Source organism: Somniosus microcephalus, unplaced genomic scaffold, assembly GCF_052327205.1.
Source record: "Somniosus microcephalus isolate GS21.2 unplaced genomic scaffold, FLI_Smic_1.0 unresolved_chr7, whole genome shotgun sequence".
NCBI lineage: Eukaryota > Metazoa > Chordata > Chondrichthyes > Squaliformes > Somniosidae > Somniosus > Somniosus microcephalus.
In genome coordinates this window covers 9,292,554-9,313,665 of record NW_028225185.1, presented here as the reverse complement: position 1 = coordinate 9,313,665, position 21,112 = coordinate 9,292,554, and the positions used below count along the sequence as shown (strand labels likewise).

The following is a 21,112-nucleotide window of genomic DNA, read 5'->3' as shown; positions in this document are numbered from 1 at the left end:
ATATTCAAGGGGATTGTAGCCTAGTCTGTGCAACGCTCACCCTTTTTGTCCACAGTAGCGTTTGGTTTGTTCTCTTATGCCGTTTAGTGCATATGCTTCCATATGCTCAACGGTGAGTGAATTTACTCCAATCTCTCCAGATTTCTCCTGTCTTTAATGGTAATTCCATCTCCTGACGGTTTGTGACTCTACTCTGAAGCTGGTCAAGGGCTGGGATGTCTCCCACATATTATGGGGCGCTTCTATACTCAAAAGTTAGCCAGACTACAAATCAGTTTCCATCTCACAGTAACGTATAATACTGATCGGGAATTCTGGCCCAACCAGACCCCTAAGAGTAGTGCTGTGTTGCCGGACTGGGAGCGAATGTAGGTCAGCGAGCACAGGAGGTAATGTTTGAACGGGACTTGGTGCGAGTTAGGACACAGCCCAGCAGAGTTTACACATCTGATTATTCTCCTTTAGAGAGACTGGGATACCAGCATCCCAGAATCAAATTTGCTCCGAACGACCGTTTCACCACCATGGGCTCCACTGAAGCCGTGACTTGATTGTACATTGTGGGTATCATTCTCCATTGAACATTGCAAGATATCTGGGAGTCACAGGAAGGAAGTGGCCCTCTCGCTGCTTCCCAAATGCAGCTCTAAAGCGTGAAAATGAGTCGCCAGGGGGTGACAGAGAAACGCCACCAGGCACAAACACCCTTATCACATGTTGCCTCCAGGGGGCGTTTGTTTAAGGGAGCGACCCCATTCAGATCTAAGTTTCAACTATATAAAAATTGAATCATTACACTGGTTCAGACTAATTGACTGGAAATATTTAATGATTCTTTGGAATATCAGAGCGATAAAAAGAATGCTGTTTGACATTGTTATTATGAAATATTCAAATACTTTGATGGTGGAAACCTGTGGATCACAGCCGGGTACACACTCTTACTGCTATTTTCTGGCATAACTGGCCATTTTTAGAAAACGTTATCCAGATATAAAGATTTATCAATGAGTTACCTGAAACATGGCCAATAGATTTTGCAATGAGTTCTGCTGGGAGTTAATCTTATTTAGCTAGAGTCGCTCCTGTGAATAACTGGTTACCTGGATACTTCCGGAAATTAAGAAACGTGGATTGTAGCCAGCACCCAGTTGAACTTTGTTTACTCCAGTCTCTAGAAATTGTCCATCTCTGTTTGTAGGTTATAACTATCTGGAAAGATTGAACAGGCTGGGGCTCTTTTCTCTACAAAACAGAAGGCTCAGGGGGGTGACCTGATAGAGGTCTTTAAGATTGTGAAAGGGTTTGATAGGGTAGACATAGAGGAGATGTTTCCATTTCTGGGGGAGACCAGAACTAGGGACCATAAATATAAGATGGTCACTAATAAATCCAATAGGGTTAGAATGTGGAACTCGCAACCACAGGGAGTGGTTGAGGCAAATGGCATAGATGCTTTTAAGGGGAAGTTAGATAAACACGTGAGGCAGAAAGGAAAAGAAGGATATGTTGAAAGGGTGAGATGAAGAGGGATGGGAGGAGGCTCGTGTGGAGCATAAATTCCGGCATGGACCAGTTGGGCCGAATGGCCTGTCTCTGTGCTGCACATTCTATGTAATTCAATGTAGTGAAGGGGTTGCAGTGAAAGGACCATTTGCACATCTCTCACTCTTTCCTGGTTTTCTCTACAGTTTTCCCCGACACGCTCTTCTCCATATGTAACTAGGGAAGCCTAGTGGAACAGCACAAAGTACAGACAGCGCCGCTGCCCCATGCTTGCACCGAGACACTGATGTGACTGTTATTGCTGTCCGGTTCTATTGTACCGGGAATCGGTGCGCCCCTCTGTAACCCCGCCCGGAAACAACTCAGAAAAAAGCAATCCGGTTCGAGGAAACACCACTGACCAAACACAGTAAGGAGACTGTGTCCATCTAATAAACTTTGAATTTGCAGGGATGGGTTTTTGTTACTTTCGTGCCGACTCCTTACAGGTTTGATACAGAAATTAAAGTCCATGAACATAGGAACAGGGGGAGGCCATTCAGCAACTGGAGCCTGTCCCATAACGCAGTTAGATCATGGCTGATCTGTACCTTAACTCCATCTATCCGCCTTGGTTACGTAACCCTTAATACCCGTACCCAACAAAAATCCATCAATCCGATATCAAAATACTACAAATGCTGGAAATCCGAAATAACAACAGAAAATGCTGGAAAAACTCAGCAGGCCAGGCAACATCCGTGGAGAGAGAAATAGAGTCAACGTTTCAGGTCAAACCCTTTGTCAAGACTCCATACAGGTTTGTAACAGAAATGATACCGAGTCTTGACAAAGGGTTTTGACCTGAAATGTTGACTCTATTTCTCCCTCCACGGATGTTGCCTGGCCTGCTGAGTTTTCCCAGCATTTTCTGTTGTTATTTCAAAAATTCATCAATCTCAGTTTTGAGATTTCAATTGACCCCCAGCCTCAACAGCTTTTTGGAGGAGAGGGTTCAAGATTGCCACTACCCTTTGTGTGAAGAAGTGCTTCCTGACATCACCTTTGAATGGCCTGGCTCTAATTTAATTAACAAACTGTCCATTCGTTGTAATGATATAAATGCTGAATACACAAACCCGCTTGCTGCTCAGTTTACATGTGTAGAATTCCCCACATTCACTCCCATTACAAGGATCTCCGATGGACAGAAAACGTTTTAAATGATTGCTTTTGAATGCAACGGGAAAAACTATCAGTTAATTCTCATTGTGCATAATTCCAGTGGCCGACCCCTTTCCCATTCATCCCATTCGAAAGGGGGATAATCACCAACTACATATGTGCAAAATACCAAAGGGACAAACCTCATTACTGTTTAATAAACCAAATATAATATTGGCAACTTTAAATCAATCTTTATCAAAGTTAAGGTATTCCATATTAATGCAGTGTTTGATTGCTCAGACACAGTATCTGACACAACAAGAAAGCGTTGCAAAAATTGAATGCAATCAAGCTCCCACAAAGAGCAGTGTGATAATCATCAGGACATCTCTTTTATTGATGTTGACTGAGGTATAAATGTTGGTCCAGGACACCGAGGAGAACTCCACTGCTATTCTTCCAATAGCGGCCCTGGGATCTTTCACAGCCAACTGAGAGAGAAGACAGGGCCTCGGTTTAAAGTTGCATCCGAAAGTCGGCCCCTCCAACAGTGTAGACTCTTCGGTATTGCCCCTCCGACAGTGCAGTGCTCCCTCAGTACTGCCTCTCCGACAGTGCAGCGCTCCCTCAGTATTGCCCCTCCGACAGTGCAGCGCTACCTCAGTACTGACCCCCAAAAGTGCGGCGCTCCCTCAGTAATGCCCCTCCGACAGTGCGGAACTTCCTCAGTACTGCCCCTCTGACAGTGTGGTGCCCCCTCGGTACTGCTCCTCCGACAGTGCGGCGCTCCCTCTGTACTGACCCTTCCACAATGTGGCATTTCCTCAGTACTGCCCCCCCCGACAGTGCAGCGCTCCCTATGTACTGCCCCTCCGACAGTGCAGCGTTCCCTCAGCACCGCAATGGGGGTGTTGGCCTGGATTATGTGTTCAGGTCTCTGGAGTGGGATCTGAACAACACACTGATCTTCTGCCTCAGACGCGAGAGTGCTAGCCACTGAACCACGGCTGATATAATAACAGATGATTGCACCTTTCTTCAAACTGGTCTATTTTTGTTGGTACAAGTAAGGGTGTATGAATGAATGGGTTCTGAACCAATAAAAAGCAACACTCGGAATAGGATCATGTCCTCGCGCCCACACAAATGACACAACCAGTGCGGTGCGTGCAATTCAGCACTGCCTGCCCTCAATTCACAGTTTAATCAGCCTGCATTGCACGCCGCCTTTCAGGCCTGTTTAACACGAACTGGAATGTATTGCCCTTTGCAGGCAGACCTGTGCGTGGGCGTTTAATGTCTCAACAGGAAACCCGCAGCGAGCCTCGACATGGCGCTGTATTTTCCAGCCTGCTATTTTTAAAACGCAATTTCCGCAGGTGTGCCTTTCACTTCTCTTGTGAGCCGGGCCCAGCGCAAAGATATCCCAGCACAGTGTTCAGTGTGCAGCTCACAGCAAGGGCCTCGGTCGCCGACAATGAGGTTCTTAACACCCTGCGCGCTGTTCCCATCTCTTTCCAGGTCAGTCTTATGTGCTTCTAATTCATGGCGGAATTCCGGCGTTATATCATTGAGCTAGTCAGTCAAGTAGAAGATAGCGCGCTGTATTCTGTAATATTAGTCTCATGTTGAAGGACTGGGTTTTCTCAGTGGAATGAAATTGGACCAAATGTCAATATTTTCCATCTATCGGAAGCCCCGTCTGCCCTATCAGGTGGAGGTAAAAGATCCCACGGCCACAATTGGAAGGAGAGCTGGAGTGTTCTCCCTGGTGTCCTGGGGCCAATATTATGTCCCTCAATCAACATCACAGGTTACCTGGTCGTTATCACATTGCTATTTGTGGGAGCTTGCTGTGCGCAATTTGGCTGCCGCCCGTCCTACATTAGAACAGTGACTACACTTCAAAAAAACTACTTCATTGGCTGTAAAGATCTTTCTTGCTTTCTTTCTTGCATTCTTTCTTCCTTCCTTTCATGTTGTCTTTCTTGCTTCCTTTCTTTCATTCTTTCTCCTGTTACAGGTTTAATTTTAACCCCCAGCATTTAACACATTTAAAGATTAGGATCCATGATCATTAATGATCGGATGGTCCTTTTCACAGTTTACTGCTGTATCCGTTTCTTTAGAGCAATCGGTGTTTATTTCTGCCGTGTAACAGATCCTCTTGTGAATATGTTGTTCTCTCAGTTATTGTCTCTCAGGCAGTTTTTGCCCAGAATCCGCCGGTTGAGACTCTCTCCGTTGGAAGTATCTTTAAGGTGGATTGTCACACGGGTGGGTTGACAGCAGGAGCTGTACACTGGTATAAGCGGCAGCACCGAGAGCCTCTAGAGATGGTTTACACCGTGTGGAAGCACGTGCCTCCTGAAGGAAGATTTTCCGGGCAAGTTAACGAGGAATCCAGTATTTACTCTCTGATTGTGAAAGATGTCCAGAGGAATGACTCGGGGATCTATTACTGCGCAGCTCAGACATTTAGCTTAATGCCCTTGAGATTCGGAAACGGCTCGAAATTGCTCATTGCAGGTAAGAATTGCGTTTGTTTCACTCATTTCATCATAAATAACGACGAATTTACGTCGAATAGTAATAGTATCTTAACCCCTCAAACTCCCCAGGGTCTCCGGAAATCTTTCTCTGAACTCCGCCGCCGGATGAAATTCCCTCGCTGGAAAGGGTCCCATTGATGTGTTTGGTGAAAAGCCCGTCTCCCGATTCACTTCCCATTCGCTGGAATGTTTCCGGACGGGTTACCGAGGGACGGAGCGATTCCGGGACAATAGACCTGGACGGGACGTACTCTGTCAGGAGTCACATCAGCATCTCGGCGGAAACTTGGAGCAGCGGCGCTGTCTGTACTTGCGCCGTTCCAATCAACTCCACTGGGGATCTGATCAGTGAAAGTGTCTCATCTCAGAGAGGTGACTATTGGCAGTGACCCTTTCCTAATATCTCCCATGCTGATGTAGCGTTAATTGTTAGCAATATCACTTTATACATTCAAAGTCTCTCCCATTCTGCGTGTCCATGTATAATTACCCAATCATTGATCTGTCTCAATGTTGCAGTGTTGAGCTTTCTGAATTATAAACTCCATCTGTCTAGCTAGGCCATACATATATGGTGGGAGATAATGTCTCGGTCTGAGCTGTCCATGGGTAAATTGGGAACATATAACTGCCATTTCCAGTTTCTCACTTTCTCTCTCGATGCCTATATGCAGGTATCTGTATTATACAGGATGTCCAGCACAGAGACAGGCCATTCGGCCCAATATGTGCCAGTGTTTATGCTCCACACGAGTCCCCTCCCATCCTTCTTCATAAAAACATATCAATGTCCATCTACTCGTTTCTCCCTCATGTGTTTATCTACCTGCTCTGTGCTATTCGCTTCAAACACTCCCTGTGGTAGCGAGTTCCATATTCTCACCACTCTCTGGGTGAAGAAGTTTCTCCTGAATTCGCAATTGGCTTTAATAGTGACTATTTGGCCCCTCACCCCAACAAGTGGAAACATCTTCTCCAAGCCTACCCTGTCAATGCTTTTGATAGAGTAGATAGAGAGAGAATGATTCTACTTGTGGAGAAGAGCATAGCTAGAGGCCATCAATATAAGACATTCTACAAGAAATTCAATAGCGAATTCAGGACAAACATCTTTACAAAGAGAGGGTGGGAATGTGGAGTTCGCTACCACAGGGAGCGGTTGAGGCGAAGAGTATAGATGCATTTATAGGGGAAGGCTGGACAAGCATATGAGTGAGAAGCTGATCGATTTAGATGAGGAAAGACGGGAGGAGGCTCGAGTGGAGCACAAACGCCAGCATGGACTTGTTGGGTCGAATGGGCAGTTTCTGTGCCGTATATCCTATGAAATCGTATTGAAACATTTTCATAATCTAAACTCCTCCATCAGGTCACCTCTCAGTCTTCACTGTTGTAGAGAAAAGAGCCCAGCCTGTTCAATCTTTCCTGATAGGTATAACGTCTCAATTCTGATATCATCGTAGTAAATATTTTTGTATCTTCTCCAGTGTCTCTATATCCGCTTTATAATATGGAGCCCAGAAATGTTCACAGTATTCCAAGTGTGGTCCAACCAAGGTTCTACAGAAATTGAACATAACTTCTCTGTTTTCAATTCTATCCCCCTAGAAATGAACCCCAGTTCTTGGTTTGCTTTTTTATGGCCGTATTAACCTGCGTCGCTGCTTTTAGTGATTTGTGTATCTGTACCTCCAGATCCCTCTGCTCCACTACTCCATTTAGGCACTTATATTCCAAGGAGTATGTGACCTCCTTATTCTTCCTAACCAAACGGTTTCTATCGAACGTTTCATCTAAGAGAGGAGAAAGGTGTCACTTGGGTTACCAGAGATCAGATGTGTTGCGGACAAACGGTTAGAATCCGTAATTTGAACTGAAAGTGGTGAGCATTTCTAAATGGCTGGGCTAGTTAAGGACAACCAGCACCGATTTGTGAAAGTGGAGTCGTGTTTAACAAATTTAATAGAGCTTCTGTAGAAGTGACCAATTGGATAGTTAAAGGGATTGCAGTAGATGTAAGGTGTATGGATTTCCAGAAGGCGTTTGATAAGATGTCACACAAGAGGGCTGTTGGGAAACACTTTAGACGTTTGGTGCGAAGGAGATGTGGCAGCATGGATGGAAAGTTAGATGGCAGTCAAGAAAAAAGGAGACATGGTAAATGGGTATTCCTCAGATTGGCGACGTGTTGGGAGTGGTGCATTCCAGGGGACAGAGCGGGCTTTGGAGTTTGTTTTGGATTGATACAGGAATATGGAGGGAGAGCAGGGTAATGGGATTAGTTTTGGACCCATCTACCAAAGAGCTGGCACAAACATGGAGGGCCTTATAGTCTCCTTCTGTGCCCCAGCCTTCGATAGGTTCATGGTTATACGGTTCTGTCTGTCTTTGTGCCTGTCTATTTGTTTGTCTGTCTGTCTGCCTGTCTGTCTGTCTGTCTGTCTGTCTGTCTATCTACCTATCTATCTATCTATCTATCTATCTATCTATCTATCTATCTATCTATCTATCTATCTATCTATCTATCTATCTATCTATCTATCTACCTATCTATCTATCTATCTATCTTTCTATCGATCTATCGGTCTATCTATCGATCTATTTATCCATCTATCTATCTATCTATCTATCTATCTATCTATCTATCTATCTATCTATCTATCTATCTATCTATCTATCTATCTATCTATCTATCTATCTATCTATCTATCTATCTATCTATCTATCTATCTATCTATCTATCTATCTATATCTTTACCTTCTCTTATCTGATTATTTTCAGCAACATTTTTAAATTGTTCTCGTGATGTGGGTGACGGTGGTAAGTCTGTTATTGATTGTCCATCCCTAGTGGTCCTGAGAAGGTGGTGGTGGGCCTCCTTGTACCTTCTGCGAGAACCAGAAGGCTCGGGTTACGGGAATTTTTTCAATAAAAGATTGTTTTTTTCTCCCTTCAGAGCCCCCGCTACAAACCAGCTGCAGATTGCTGCTTTACGGGAGTTCGGCGGCGGCGCTTCTCCTTCTGCTGATGGTTATTGTCGCCGCGGGAAGGAGCTGCAGGAACCGGCGGTCAGGTAGCGGTTGTCGGGAGGCGCTCCAACTCCACGGCGCTCCCAATCACTCCATTTATTGTGTCATTGGCTCATCACATGTTAGTGGGCCCGTTCAGTGTGAAATGTGTTCATTTGGACTCAGATTAATTTTCTCTTTATATCAGGCAACACGGACAGCGATCAGAAATTGACGGATTGGAGACCACGTGCACAAGACAAGGAGGTAGATATGAAGAGAATTGTTTTTGCTTAACACATGTCGATACCTTGCACTGATTTAACCCAATGTTTAAGATTCATAGTTAATGAGTCTATAAAACTTTGCATAGTGAGCACTACAGGATAGCAGTGTTTTCCTTTCATGTAAAACTGCGAACCGAGATTAAAAAGCATATATCTGGATATTTTCAATTGGAGAATGATGATTCACCAGAGTGATACCCGGGGCTAAAAGGGTTAAATTACGAGGACAGGTTGCACAGATTCGGGCTTGTATTCCCTTGTGTACAGAAGATTATGGGTTGATGTAATTGAGGTGTTTAAGATGATTAAACGATTCGATGGGTAGAGAGAGAGCAATTATTTCCTTTGTGGGGGGATTCCAGAACAAGGGGGCATCACCTTAAAATTAGTGCCAGGCCCTTCAGGGATGATGTCAGGAAGCACTTCTTCACACAAAGGGTGGTGTAAATCTGGAACTCTCTCCCCCCAAAAGCTGCTGAGGGTCGGGGACAATTGAAAATTGCAAAACTGAGAGATTTTTGATAGATCCTTGTTGGGTAAGGGTATTAAGGGTTAGGCAACCAAGGCTTGTGGATGGAGTTAAGATACAGATCAGCCATGATCTGACTGAATGATGGTACAGGCTCGAGGGGCTGAACGGCCTCCTCCTGTCCCTCTGTTCCTATGACGATGATGTGGGCCATGATAATGGTTTCTATTTTCTCTCATAGACTCTTTACGCCCACCTGACGTTTAATGAGGTTCCGACCCTCTGACGGGAAAGGAAAGCGAGCGCCTGCCGGTTATGAATTCGTGTCGAAAGTTCCCTCTGCTTTGCTCTCATTGTGGGATCAGTAAGGAACGCTGCTCAGTAACAATTCAAGCAACCTTTTCCTCAATTGTGTTCCGCTTCGCGTGCTTTTGGGATCCATTGATAAGAAATTGGCAATCTCATTCAGAAGACCAACCGGTGCCGGAGAGCCCTGAGGTACGAACCCTTCTGAGAGACTTTGATACGCCAGGTTCAAGTCCCAAAGCACCGCAGAAATCTGACTATTGGAAGCAGTGGCGTGCAGCTAAAGGGTTCAATTGCTATCTTCACTGAGTCTCACTGCGACGATCTCACGTTCTCTGGCCGACTTGATGCACAATTATCAATAAATAACCCTCACTCGAAAGAGAGACTGAACAATGGAGAACCGGCGTATCGCCTACTGGAGAGTCTTAACGCCGAAAAAACCGGCACAATTTCAAGCGCATTTTGCAAACGGGAAATTTCGGCCCAAAGCGGAAATTCTAAACATATTTAAATTTTCTCTTACACATCGTCCGCTATTCTTAAGAAGACACATCGCCTGCAGTTTCGGTTGAATCTCGACATGCTTCTCATGTCCTGTATTGGTGTTTTTAGATTCATTTCTCGTCTTTGTACGTGAGCACGATATAATTCAAATAATCTTTACAATGCAATAGTGCCCGAGTTCCAAACGCAATAAAATAGGTTTTCAAATTCCAGCATTGTGTCCGTGATTCCAGCTCTTTGATCGTTCAGTCTAGATGCGCCCAGTGCATCTCTAACGCCGATTTACAATGCACATTTATAGAGCAAATTTGTGCGGTTCAAAAGTGGGGCTTAAGACCGACTGGGTAGCTCAGGCACTGCCTCCGGATTTAGGCTGCATTGATATTAAAGCTGGAGTTTAGAAGAATGAGAGGTGATCTCATTGAAACATACAAAATTCTTCCAGGGCTTGACAGGGTAGATGCAGGGAGCATGTTTCCCCTGGCTGGGGAGTCTAGAACCAGGGGTCACAGTCTCAGAATAAGAGTTCGGCCATTTAGGACTGAGGTGAGGAGAGATTTCTTCACTCGGAGGGTGGTGAATCTTTGGAATTCTCTACCCCAGAGGGCTGTGGAGGTTCAGTCGCTGAGTATATTCAATACAGAGATCGATAGATTTTTGAAATCTAGGGGAATTAAGGGATATGGGGATAGTAAAGGAAAGTGGAGATGAGGTAGAAGATCAGCCATGATCTCACTGAATGGCGGCGCAGGCTCGACGGGCCAAATGGCCGACTCCTGTTCGTTTTTCTTATGCTCTTGTGTAACTGGACCCCGAGTGTTCACTGGCTCTTTCCTGGGAGTGAACTCTGTCACATTTACTATCGAAAGCAAATTATTTTAAATCCATCTGCTCTTCCTAAATAATGGAGTTAAGTGATTTCGTCAGCAAATGTATGGTTGCTTTTATCCACTGATAATGTCTGTTAGCTCTTTGAAAATACGTTTTCAAATCGGGTATAGGATCTGGGGTGCAGTTACACAAATCACTAAAAGTAGTGACACAGGTTAACAAGGCCATTAAAGCAAGCAAACCAAGCACTGGTGTTAAATTCTAGAGGGATAGAATTGAAAAGCAGAGAAGTTGTGTTGAACCTGTATTGAACATTGGTTAGACCACACATGGAGCACTGTGCACAGTTCTGGTGTCCATATACCTTGGTTAGACCGCACTTGGAGCACTGTGCACAGTTCTGGTCTCCATATTATAAAAAGGATGTAGAGGCAATGGATAAGGTGCAAAAGTGATGTATAATGATGATACAGAACTGAGAGGTTATACACATCAGGAAATTAGAACAGGCTGGGGCACTTTTTTCTTGAAAAAAGAAGGCTGAGCTTTGGCCTGATAGAAGCCTTTAAGATTATGAAAGGGTTTGATAGGAAGAGAAGTTGCTTTGACTTGTGAAGTGACCAGAAGTATGGGCCATAAATATAAGATAGTCACCAATAAATCCAATAAGGAATTCAGCAGAAACTCCTTTACCCAGAGAGTGGGGAGAATGTGGAACTCGCTACTACAGGGAGTGGTTGACGTGAATAGCATAGATGCATTCAAGGGGAAGCTGGATAAATACATGATGGAGAAAGGAATAGAAGGATATGCTGATGGGGTGAGATGAAGAGGGGTGGAGGGGGCTCGTGTGGAGCAGAAACCCCAGCACGGACCAGTGGGTCCGAACGGCCTGTTTTTGTGCTGTGAACACTTTGTAACTTTGTAAAGCAGAACCTTTCGGCTGTGACTGAAAGCGGTTTGCTGGCGATGTTAATAATTCGCAGCGGTAATACACTTCGCTCTTCACATTAGGAAATCGGTCAAAGATAAGAGTAAAATTCAAAGGCTCTTTCGCTGAGATGCTGTGATATGTTTCGGGCACACCTTCGCTTTCATATACATTTAATAGCTGGGCATGAGGCCGTTGGTGTGGTGATTAATGGATCATTGAGCTGGTTATTAGGCTCTGAACTCATCGAGAAGCTGTTGTAATTCATGTACCGAGGGGATAGAAACATGCCGAAATTAACAATATTCTGTTATCAAAATATTCTGCACAGGTATTACAAAGAGTATTTGGAGACACTTGTCACAAGGTCACTGCAGGTGAAAAGGCATTTCTGCCAAACGTAGCTCAGGAATCCAGAAAGATTCTGACCTTCTCGCCCATCAGGGCAGCCAAACTGTTTCCTAAATGACTCCAGGAGTTTTCATTCACACCGCACTACCCAGAGGACCATTCCATGTGCTGATCACCCTTTGTGTGATGAACCTCCAGAAATCAGTCTTCAATTTGCCTTTTATTTCATCCTACTAGCGACAGGAACAGAGGAACAGGAAGAGGCCAATCAGCCTCTGGAGCCGGTTCCACCATTCAATTAGATCACGGATTGTCTGTATCTTAACTCCATTTACCCGCCTTGGTTCTGTAACCCTTAATACCCTTACCCTACAAAAATCTATCAAACTGAGTTTTAATATTTTCAGTTGACTCCCAGCCTCAACAATATTTTGGATGAGAGTGTTCCAGATTTCCACTACCCTTTGTGTGAAGAAGTGCTTCCTGACATCATCCCTGAACGGCCTGGCTCTAATTTTATGATTTTGCCCCCTTGTTCTGGACTCTCCCCACCAGAGGAAATAGTTAATCTCTATCTACCCTATCGAATCCTTTAATCATCTTAAACATCTCAATTAGATCACCTTAATCTTCTAAACTCAAAACAATACAAGCCTAGTCTGTGCAACCTGTCCTTAGAATGTAACCCTCTTTGCCCCGGCATCGTCCTGGTGAACTTAGATCTACTTTATAAAACCCTACAGTATAAATTTACATTAACCAGAACACGGTTGTTAGGAATTTATTCAAATCCTCTTGTGATTTATTGGACTGTTTCTGGGAGATGGATTTGAAAGGGTCTTTGCCAGGAACAATATTTGTTGCTCCTGAATCTCATGCGGTTGTACATGCTGATTCCAAACTAATCAGAAGGGGAATACTTAGGCTGATGTGACTCTGATGGATAAAGCAATATAACCACCTATGGTGCAATCCTGTATCTGGTTGAATATTCTCGCCCAATACCGTGCATAGCTGGAAGCTTGAACATAGGAATTGCTGGATGAGAAAAGGCCAAGGTCCACCGAGTTCACCTTCTACCATCCCGGTGATCCCATGATACAATGATAATGGAGTTGTCATGGCAATCCATCCCTATCCACGAGTCTACAACAGACCCAGACCTGACGTGAGCAAACCCGCAGTGGTGGAGAGCTTTAGGAAACCACAAGCCCAAAGTCACCCATTCCTCCCAAGCCACGCGACACTAACCATCTGTCTCTGACATGTAGTTTTGACATTAATACACATAGCAAAACACAACACCCAAAGGTAAAATGGAACCAGACCCAATTCCCCGCATTTCTTCCCGCGATTCTCTCCTGTTGTGTTCTCAGTCTGTAAATGATTAAGCATCTCGTTTCTCAGACAAAGGATATCGTCGCCAACAGTATCTCAATGCAGGACATAAGAACATAGGAACTTAAGAAATAGGGGCAGGAATAGGCCACTTGGCCCCTCGAGCCTGCTCCGCCATTCAATAAGATCATGGCTGATCATGGGCTCAAAGCCACCTCCCTGCCCGCTCCCCATAACCCTTCACTCCTTTATCTTGCAAAAATCTCTCTATCTCCAATTTAATGACTCAGCCTCCACGGCTGTCTGGGGAAGAGAATTCCACAGATTTACGACCCTCTGAGAGAAGAAATTCCTCCTCACCTCAGTTCTAAAAGGGTCACCCTTTACTCTGAAACGATGCCCCCGTGTTCTAGATTTCCCCACAAGTGGAAACATCTTCTCTGCATCTACGTTGTCGAGCCCCCTCAGTATCTTATTTGGTTCAATAAGATCACCACTCATTCTTCTAAATTCCAATGAGTATAGACCCAACCTGCTCAACCTTCCCTCATAAGGTAACCACCTCATCTCTGGAATTAACCTAATGAATCGTCTCTGAACTGCCTCCAATGCAACTATATCCTTCCTTAAATAAGGAAACCAAAATTGTGCGCAGTACTCAAGGTCTCACCAATACCCTGTACAGTTGTAGCAGGAGTTCCCTGCTTTTATGCTCCATCCCCGTTGCAATAAACCGATATTGTCAGCTCAATAGTCATTGAAGTTTTATCCCGATCACTTTTAATTACAAGTGAAGTATTGGTCGATAGGAACCACTCGTGTAGCGTTACATTCGAAGAATAATTTATTTTATTTATTCACAAGCATTTGCAAATAAAAATGTTGTTATTAACTGGAGCTGCAGGATGATCAGGAAAGGTTCAGAGAAACACCAAACCGAGAACTCCCTGCTCTTAATGTTTGTCTCACACTTGAATTACACCAATGCAGTGGAATATCTTTACAATACTCAAAGCACGTTCGTTTACATTGAACAGAAAGAGTCTTTGCAAACTCTGGCAAGTGCAGGCAGGTAGTTCAGATGTTTGACGGGAGTCTCCGTGCCTCCATTCTTATTCTCGCAGGCTTTTGGTTCTTTTGTAAGTCCGGTGTCCTCCCTCATCCATCGGATAGAAACCCTCCGGGTTCTCACCCGCGACCCACCTTCTTTTTTGATGACTTTTCCGAGGCAGCAAATTCCAGAGAGGCGTAAAGTATCTGGTCTGGAGGGCCGCCCTGAGAGAGGAAAATATATTAAACATTGACATTTCAAGATATTTAAAGGCAAGTCAAACTATCTGGTCATGTAGTCGCGTTTCATGGAATCACAGAATGATGCAGCACAGAAGCAGGCCATTCGGTCCATCGTGCCTGTGCTGGCTGTTTTAAGGATCAGAAGAACATAAGGAAATAAGAATTAGGAGCAGGAGTCGGTCATACGGCCCCTCGAGCCTACTCCGGCATTCAATGAGATCATGGCTGATCTGCTACCTCAACTCCTCTTCCCCACCCGATCTGCACATCCCTTGATTCCCCTAGAGTCTAAAAATCTATCGATCTCTGTTTTGAATATACTCATCGACTGAGCATCCACAGCCCTCTGGGGCAGAGAATTCCAAAGATTCACTACCCTCTGAGTGTAGAAATTCCACCTAATCTTCGTCTTAATTGGCCTACCCCTTATCCTGAGACTATGTCCCCAAGTTCTAGACACGCTGGGCAGGCAGAAACAACCTTTCATCATCTAGCCTATCAAACCCCTTCAGAATTTTGTAAGTTTCTATGAGATAACCTCTCATTCTTCTAAACTCCAGAGACTATAGAGCCAATCTACACAATCTTTCATCATAAGGCAGCTCTCTCACCCCAGGAATCCATCTAGTGAACCTTTGTTGCATCACCTCCAAGTAGACCAAAACCAAATACCCAGACAGAATCACACGCCATCACAGGTCCTGAAAGAAAGTAAGACTTGTATTTCCACAGCATCTTTCATGACCTCAGTCCGTTCCAAAGCGCTTTGCCACCAATTAAATATTTTTGAATCGTAGTTACTGTTGTAATGTGGGAAACGCGGCAAACAGTCTGCGCACAGCAAGCACCCACAAACAGCCCACCTGAGAGAACAGACGGGGCCTCAATTTAACATTTCATCTGAAAGACAGCACCTGCGACAGTGCAGCACTCCCTTAGTACTACCGCTCCGACAGTGCAGCGCTCACTCTGTACTGCCCCTTCAACTGTGGCCCTCCCTCAATACCACACTGGGAGCATCAGCCTAGATTTTTGGGCGCAAGTCTCTGGAGTGGGACCTGAACCCATAATCTTCTCACCCAGAGGCGAGAGTGCAACCCACTGAGCCATGGCTGACAACCACACGCACTCACACTCACTTGCACACACAAACAATATCACAAACACACAAACACACACACACGCACACTTCTACGCACACACACGCACACACATACTCACAGACACTCACATACACGCACAAACACACACACACGCACACTCACACACACACTCGCACACAGTCACACTCACAAACACTCACACGCACACACCCTCACCCTCACACACACATACAATCACACACACTCAATCACAATCTATCCAAAAAAAACCTTCTTCGACGGCTTACCATAGAACCATATTTTGACTTATTTGTGAAACTATGCTGGGTGTCGTCTTGTTTCTGAATCTTCATAATAATAATTGTGCAAATATATTAAAAACAGTATCTCCGCCGGATGGGAGCGGGGGGGGGGGGGTGTTGTGGTGGGAGTGGACATGGACTCAATGTAGGTATAAAAAAATAGAAAATAGCAAAAAGTTGGAAATCTCAAATAGAACCAGAAACTGCCGGAAATCCACAGTAAATTCTGGCGAAGGCATTTTACCCGGAACATTAACCGATCCTTTCTATTATCAGCTGGGAAAAGGGCTGCAGGATATGTTCTGTTTCCAGTTGGAGCAACGAGTCGATTCGCTGCAAATTAAGACGATCTGGACGATGACCTGCTCAATGCCAATCGCGTGAAATATCCCGGATGTGGCGCATTGCACCCATCCCAGAATCACCAACTTCCTGGATATGATTGCAACAGGTTCAATGAACTTACTTACTTGAATTGCACCCTGATGTGTCCGCTTCACCTCCATTTGACGAGTGTCACCTGTGTATTAACAGTTAAGAATATGATTTTAAACATTCTCAATTCTGGTTAATCGATAATTAATTATACATGCACCATGCGCCAATCATCCCCTAATATGCCAATGGTCCACCAATATGCCAATGGTACCACAATACGCCAATTGTCCATCAATATGCAAATGGGCCACCAATATGCCAATGATACCCCAATAAGCCAATAATCACCCAATATGCCAATGGTCCAAAATTACGCAATGGCACCTCAATATGCCAATAGTCCCCCAGTACACCAATCGTCCAACAATGCGTCAATGGTACTCCAATAGGCCAATGGTACCCCAATACGCCAATGTATAGACACGGGCGATCCACCCCCCGGTGTCTGGTGTCTATTGGCCATCTAATGCAAATATCAGCATTAATAACCAATAATTAGCCTTTCTATAGGCCCAGCAGACATGAGCACGATGGCAGGATATTTTGATGGCTGGAAATGAAGTTATTGATCTTTGAAATATCCCACAATTGATGTTCTATCTGCACCAACATTTCAATCCAACTCACCCAAGTGTCGCTCATTTCTTCCCGCTCTTGTCGTTCTCTCTCTCAAACTAAAACTATATGCGAACAAAAATGTGAAACAAGCATTACTTCTTGTAAATCCTTGGTCACATGCCATAAATATCAAGAACAGAATTGTGGAAAGGACTTTGAATCAACCTTAAAAGAATGTGGAAAATATTGAAATTGGAGTCGGGGTTAACTGTATTTTGACACAGTGTTAAATACAGTGAGACTGTTACTGATGAACTTTGTAAATGGTTCAGTTACTCACCTTTCCTTGTGGGGTCTCTTGACTCGTTCTTCTGAAACAATTAACTGTAATTAGCATTTAACGCTTCGAGAAGAGAATCACATTAAACAAACATTTATTCAAATATTCCTGGTAAATGTAAATTCTCACCTGATCTGCCTCTTTTATGATTCCAAATGGAAATGAGGATCAAGACTAGAACCAGGATCACTGAGACAGTTATTGAAACGGGAAGGGTCGGAATGCACCACTCTACAGAGAGAAACACTAAGAAAATGTTTCTGGGTGAAATCATTACTTTCTGGGATTCTCTGATGAGAAACTTGAACCAGTTACAATGTAGGAGCATCAAAACCGGGGTGTGAAAGGAAAAACCAGCCAATGCGACTAATATTGGAGAAGTGAAAGTTGAGACAAATTGACAGACGGCACTCTCAGTATTGCCCCATAATTTTAATAATGCAGAATCAAATCATACTACTTGAAAACTGAATCATAGAATGATTACAGCACAGAAGGAGGCCATTCAACCCATCGTGGCTGTGCCGGCTCGTTGGTGGAGCTACCCAATTAGTCCCACTCCTCTTCTCTTTCCCCATAGCCCTGTTAATGTTATCCTTTTAAGTATTTATCCAATTTCCTTTTGAAAGTTACTATTGAATCTGCTTCCACCGCTCTTTCAGGCAGCGCATTCTAGATCACAACAACTCGCTGTGTAAAAAAGTGTCTCCTCATGTCGCCTCTGGTTCTTTTGCCAATCACCTTAAATCTGTGTCCTCTGGTTCCCGACCCTTCTGCCACTGGAAACAGTTTCTCCTTATTATTCTATCAGAACCCTTCATGATTCATGATTGAACACCTCTATTAAATCTCCTCTTAATCTTCTCTGCTCTAAGGGGATCAATCCCAGCTTCTCCAGGCTCTCCACATAACCGAAGTCCCTCATCCCTGGTACCATTCTGCTAAATCTCCTCTGCATCCCTCTCCAAGGCCTTGACATCCTTCCTAAAGTTTGGTGCCCAGAACTGGACACAATACTCCAGGTGTGGCCCAAACATTGCTTCTGTACTCTATTCCTCCATTAATAAAGCCAAAGAGTCATATGTTTTTTAACAGACTTCTCGACTTGTTCCGCGACCTTCCAATATTTGTGCACAAACACCCCCATGTTTTATGAGTGATAAACTGGAATGATTATCCAATTTAACTGAGGCTTCATAACCCGATTAAACGAAAATATATTCTACGGGTTAAGTGGGGATTGATAAGGGGGGTTCGGGTCTTTAAAGCAGGAAATGAGAAAATAAACGGGTGGAAATGAGCGAGAGTCTGATCCCAACAGACGCGTTCAGCCAACTATTTCACCGCATCTCTTGACTAGGTTCAGGTCAGAAAGCGTGCTCACTCCAGTCCATTCCATCGCCCGTCTCCGCCCTTGCCTCAGCTCATCCGCTGCAGAAACCCTCCTCCATGCCTTTGTTACCTCTAGACTTGACTATTTCAATGCATGCCTGGCTGACCCCCCACATTCCACCCTACGTAAACTTGAGGTCATGCAAAATTCGGTTGCCCGTGCCCGCACCAAGTCCCGTTCGCCCATCTCCCCTGTGCTCGGTGACCTACATTGGTGCCCGGTTAAGCAGCAGCTCGATTTCAAAATCCTCATCCTTGTTTTCAAATCCCTCCATTACCTTGCCCTTCCTAACCCTGTAAACTCCTTCAGCCCCACAACCCCCGAGATATCTGCGCTCCTCTAATTCTGCCCTCTTGAGCACCCCTGTTTAAAATCGCTCAACCTTCGGTGGCCGTGCCTTCTGCGCTGTATCTTTCTAAGATGACACGCAGAAATTTAAAGTCAGCCAAGAGCGGAGAAAGTTTTTACAAGACCTGGGACGAAGGGTAACCGTGGCTTATTTCAATGTATTTTATAACAGACTGACCGCACTACTCTCCTGATATATAGATATTCATGCTCATCCCGTGGTGTTGCTTTATTTACAGACTTGAGGCGCTTAGGAGCGAGTGAACTACTTCAACTGACGCTAAAGCTGAATACTGAACTTCGCTATACAGATCACCGACTCACCTGCCACTGTTTTGGGGAGCGACACGCTCTTGGCCCAAGATTTTTCCTTGGAACCCAGCTCAACAATACAGGTGCAGACCCCGCCGCTTCTCCAGGCTTCCCCCGAGACCGTCACATGGCTTCTGATGCTGTAGGTCCCGTCCGGGTCCAGTGTGCCGGAATCGCTCCGTCCCTCGGTCACCTGTCCGGTAACGTTCCAGTAAATAACAATCTGGTTCGAGGAGACGCCAGTGACCAAACACACCAAGGGGACGCTGTCACTTAAATGCGGCTCCCCTGGCGGAGCAAACACCAGCACAGCCGTCGTGGGAGTGGAACTGTCTGGACAGGGATTGGGACACAGTTAACTCTTAGTTTACACCGAATGATATTGCTGTGCATGATCTGAATTCAATTTGGTTTCGCTCTTACCTCCAACCAGCAGTGTGGATCTATTCCGGAGTGCTGCATAGCTACCCCTACCAGCACAGTAATACAAGCCAGTGTCAGCCACCTGCACATCGCGGATTTCCAGGATCAGGATATATTTGGTGTGTCCTCTTTTAGAAGTAAACTTGCAATCGGTCCGATCACAGGATGGGATATCGATTAGTCTCGGGGCTTCGCCCACACGCTGCTTGTACCAGAAACAGCTATTCACAAATTTCACTTCATAATTCTGGTGACATTCCAATTGAAACGACTGGCCGACTCCGACTGTTACTGTGAAGGGGCTCCGAGACAGAAAGGGCTGGGATTCTGCAACTAGAGGGATTATTGTTACATTAGAACTGATTATTTAGCGATAGAAAGAAGCCGCGTTGAAACACCTCGCCTGGAATTTCAGAACAGTATCATTATTGCCTTCAGTTATTGCTGGTTATATCCATTCTCTAGTTCCCCTTTACTTCACCTTACAGAGGGACCAGAAAGTAAACCAACATTACCAACAACAACTTTCTTTGATATCGCGCCTTTAAAGTAATTAAACGTCCCAAGGCGCTTTACAGAAATTTAACACCAAGTCACAGAATTAGAGTCACACATATTAGGACAGGTGACCAAAAGCTTGGTCAAAGAGGGAGGTTTTATGGAGTGTCTTAAAGGAGGAGAGAGAGGCGGAGAGGTTTAGGGAGGGAATTCCAGAGCTTAGGGCCCAGGCAGCTGAAGGCACGACAGCCAATGGTGGAGCGATGGAAATCGGGGGATGCTCAAGAGGCCAGAATTGGAGGAGTGCAGAGATCTCGGAGGGTTGTAGGGCTGGAGGATGTTACAGAGACAGGGAGTGGGCGAAAATATCAGCTGTTAGCTCGGTCACATTTATGCCTTGGCAAACACAGTCCACTTATTTCCAGTTTTTGGCTGATTCCATGTAGGAGCTTGCAACCGTGTCTCACTCGCCGTAAGGCCAGAACACGTGGACAATGAGGGCCAGGGAAAAAGCTTCCTTGAACATCTTGAGGCCGGAACCACGCTCAGTTATTCCCGTGCTCGCTGCGAACATTCTGCAGTGGGAGTGGGCGCCGAGTGATCCGAGCGCACACAGTTGGTTACACCACCTTCAGATGCGATGGAAACTATTACGAGCTAAGCCTCTGGGTGCATTATCCTGTTGGATCCCACGCCTCGAGCATTTTACATGTGGGCAGCGTCTGTGCGTCACAGCGGTCAGTCTAATGCAAATTGCAGAGTGGCCATAAAGAGCTTTCGATTATAGTTCGGAGAGGGTGACAGAAAGGTTATAAGAAATAAATATTTATATTTATACAGCGCTTTCACGACCACCCGACATCTCAAAGCG

At 44.9% G+C, this 21,112-nt stretch overlaps 1 protein-coding gene and 1 pseudogene across 1 annotated transcript; one reads left to right on the top strand and one right to left on the bottom strand.

Annotated features, from left to right (window-relative positions):
* The first annotated feature begins 4,129 nt into the window (after positions 1-4,129).
* LOC147086477 (M1-specific T cell receptor beta chain-like) lies at positions 4,130-9,434 on the top strand (annotated as a pseudogene).
* Positions 9,435-14,126: 4,692 nt separating this feature from the next.
* LOC147086476 (immunoglobulin alpha-2 heavy chain-like) lies at positions 14,127-20,767 on the bottom strand. Its single transcript, XM_085978569.1, has 8 exons — positions 20,713-20,767; positions 19,744-20,076; positions 19,333-19,653; positions 17,397-17,498; positions 17,268-17,298; positions 16,997-17,049; positions 16,402-16,451; positions 14,127-14,514 (listed from the first exon to the last, which is right to left on the bottom strand). The coding sequence occupies exons 1-8, from the start codon at positions 20,765-20,767 to the stop codon at positions 14,422-14,424; spliced, it is 1,038 nt and encodes a 345-aa protein (XP_085834695.1). The 3' UTR covers positions 14,127-14,421.
* Between the last annotated feature and the right edge of the window lie 345 nt (positions 20,768-21,112).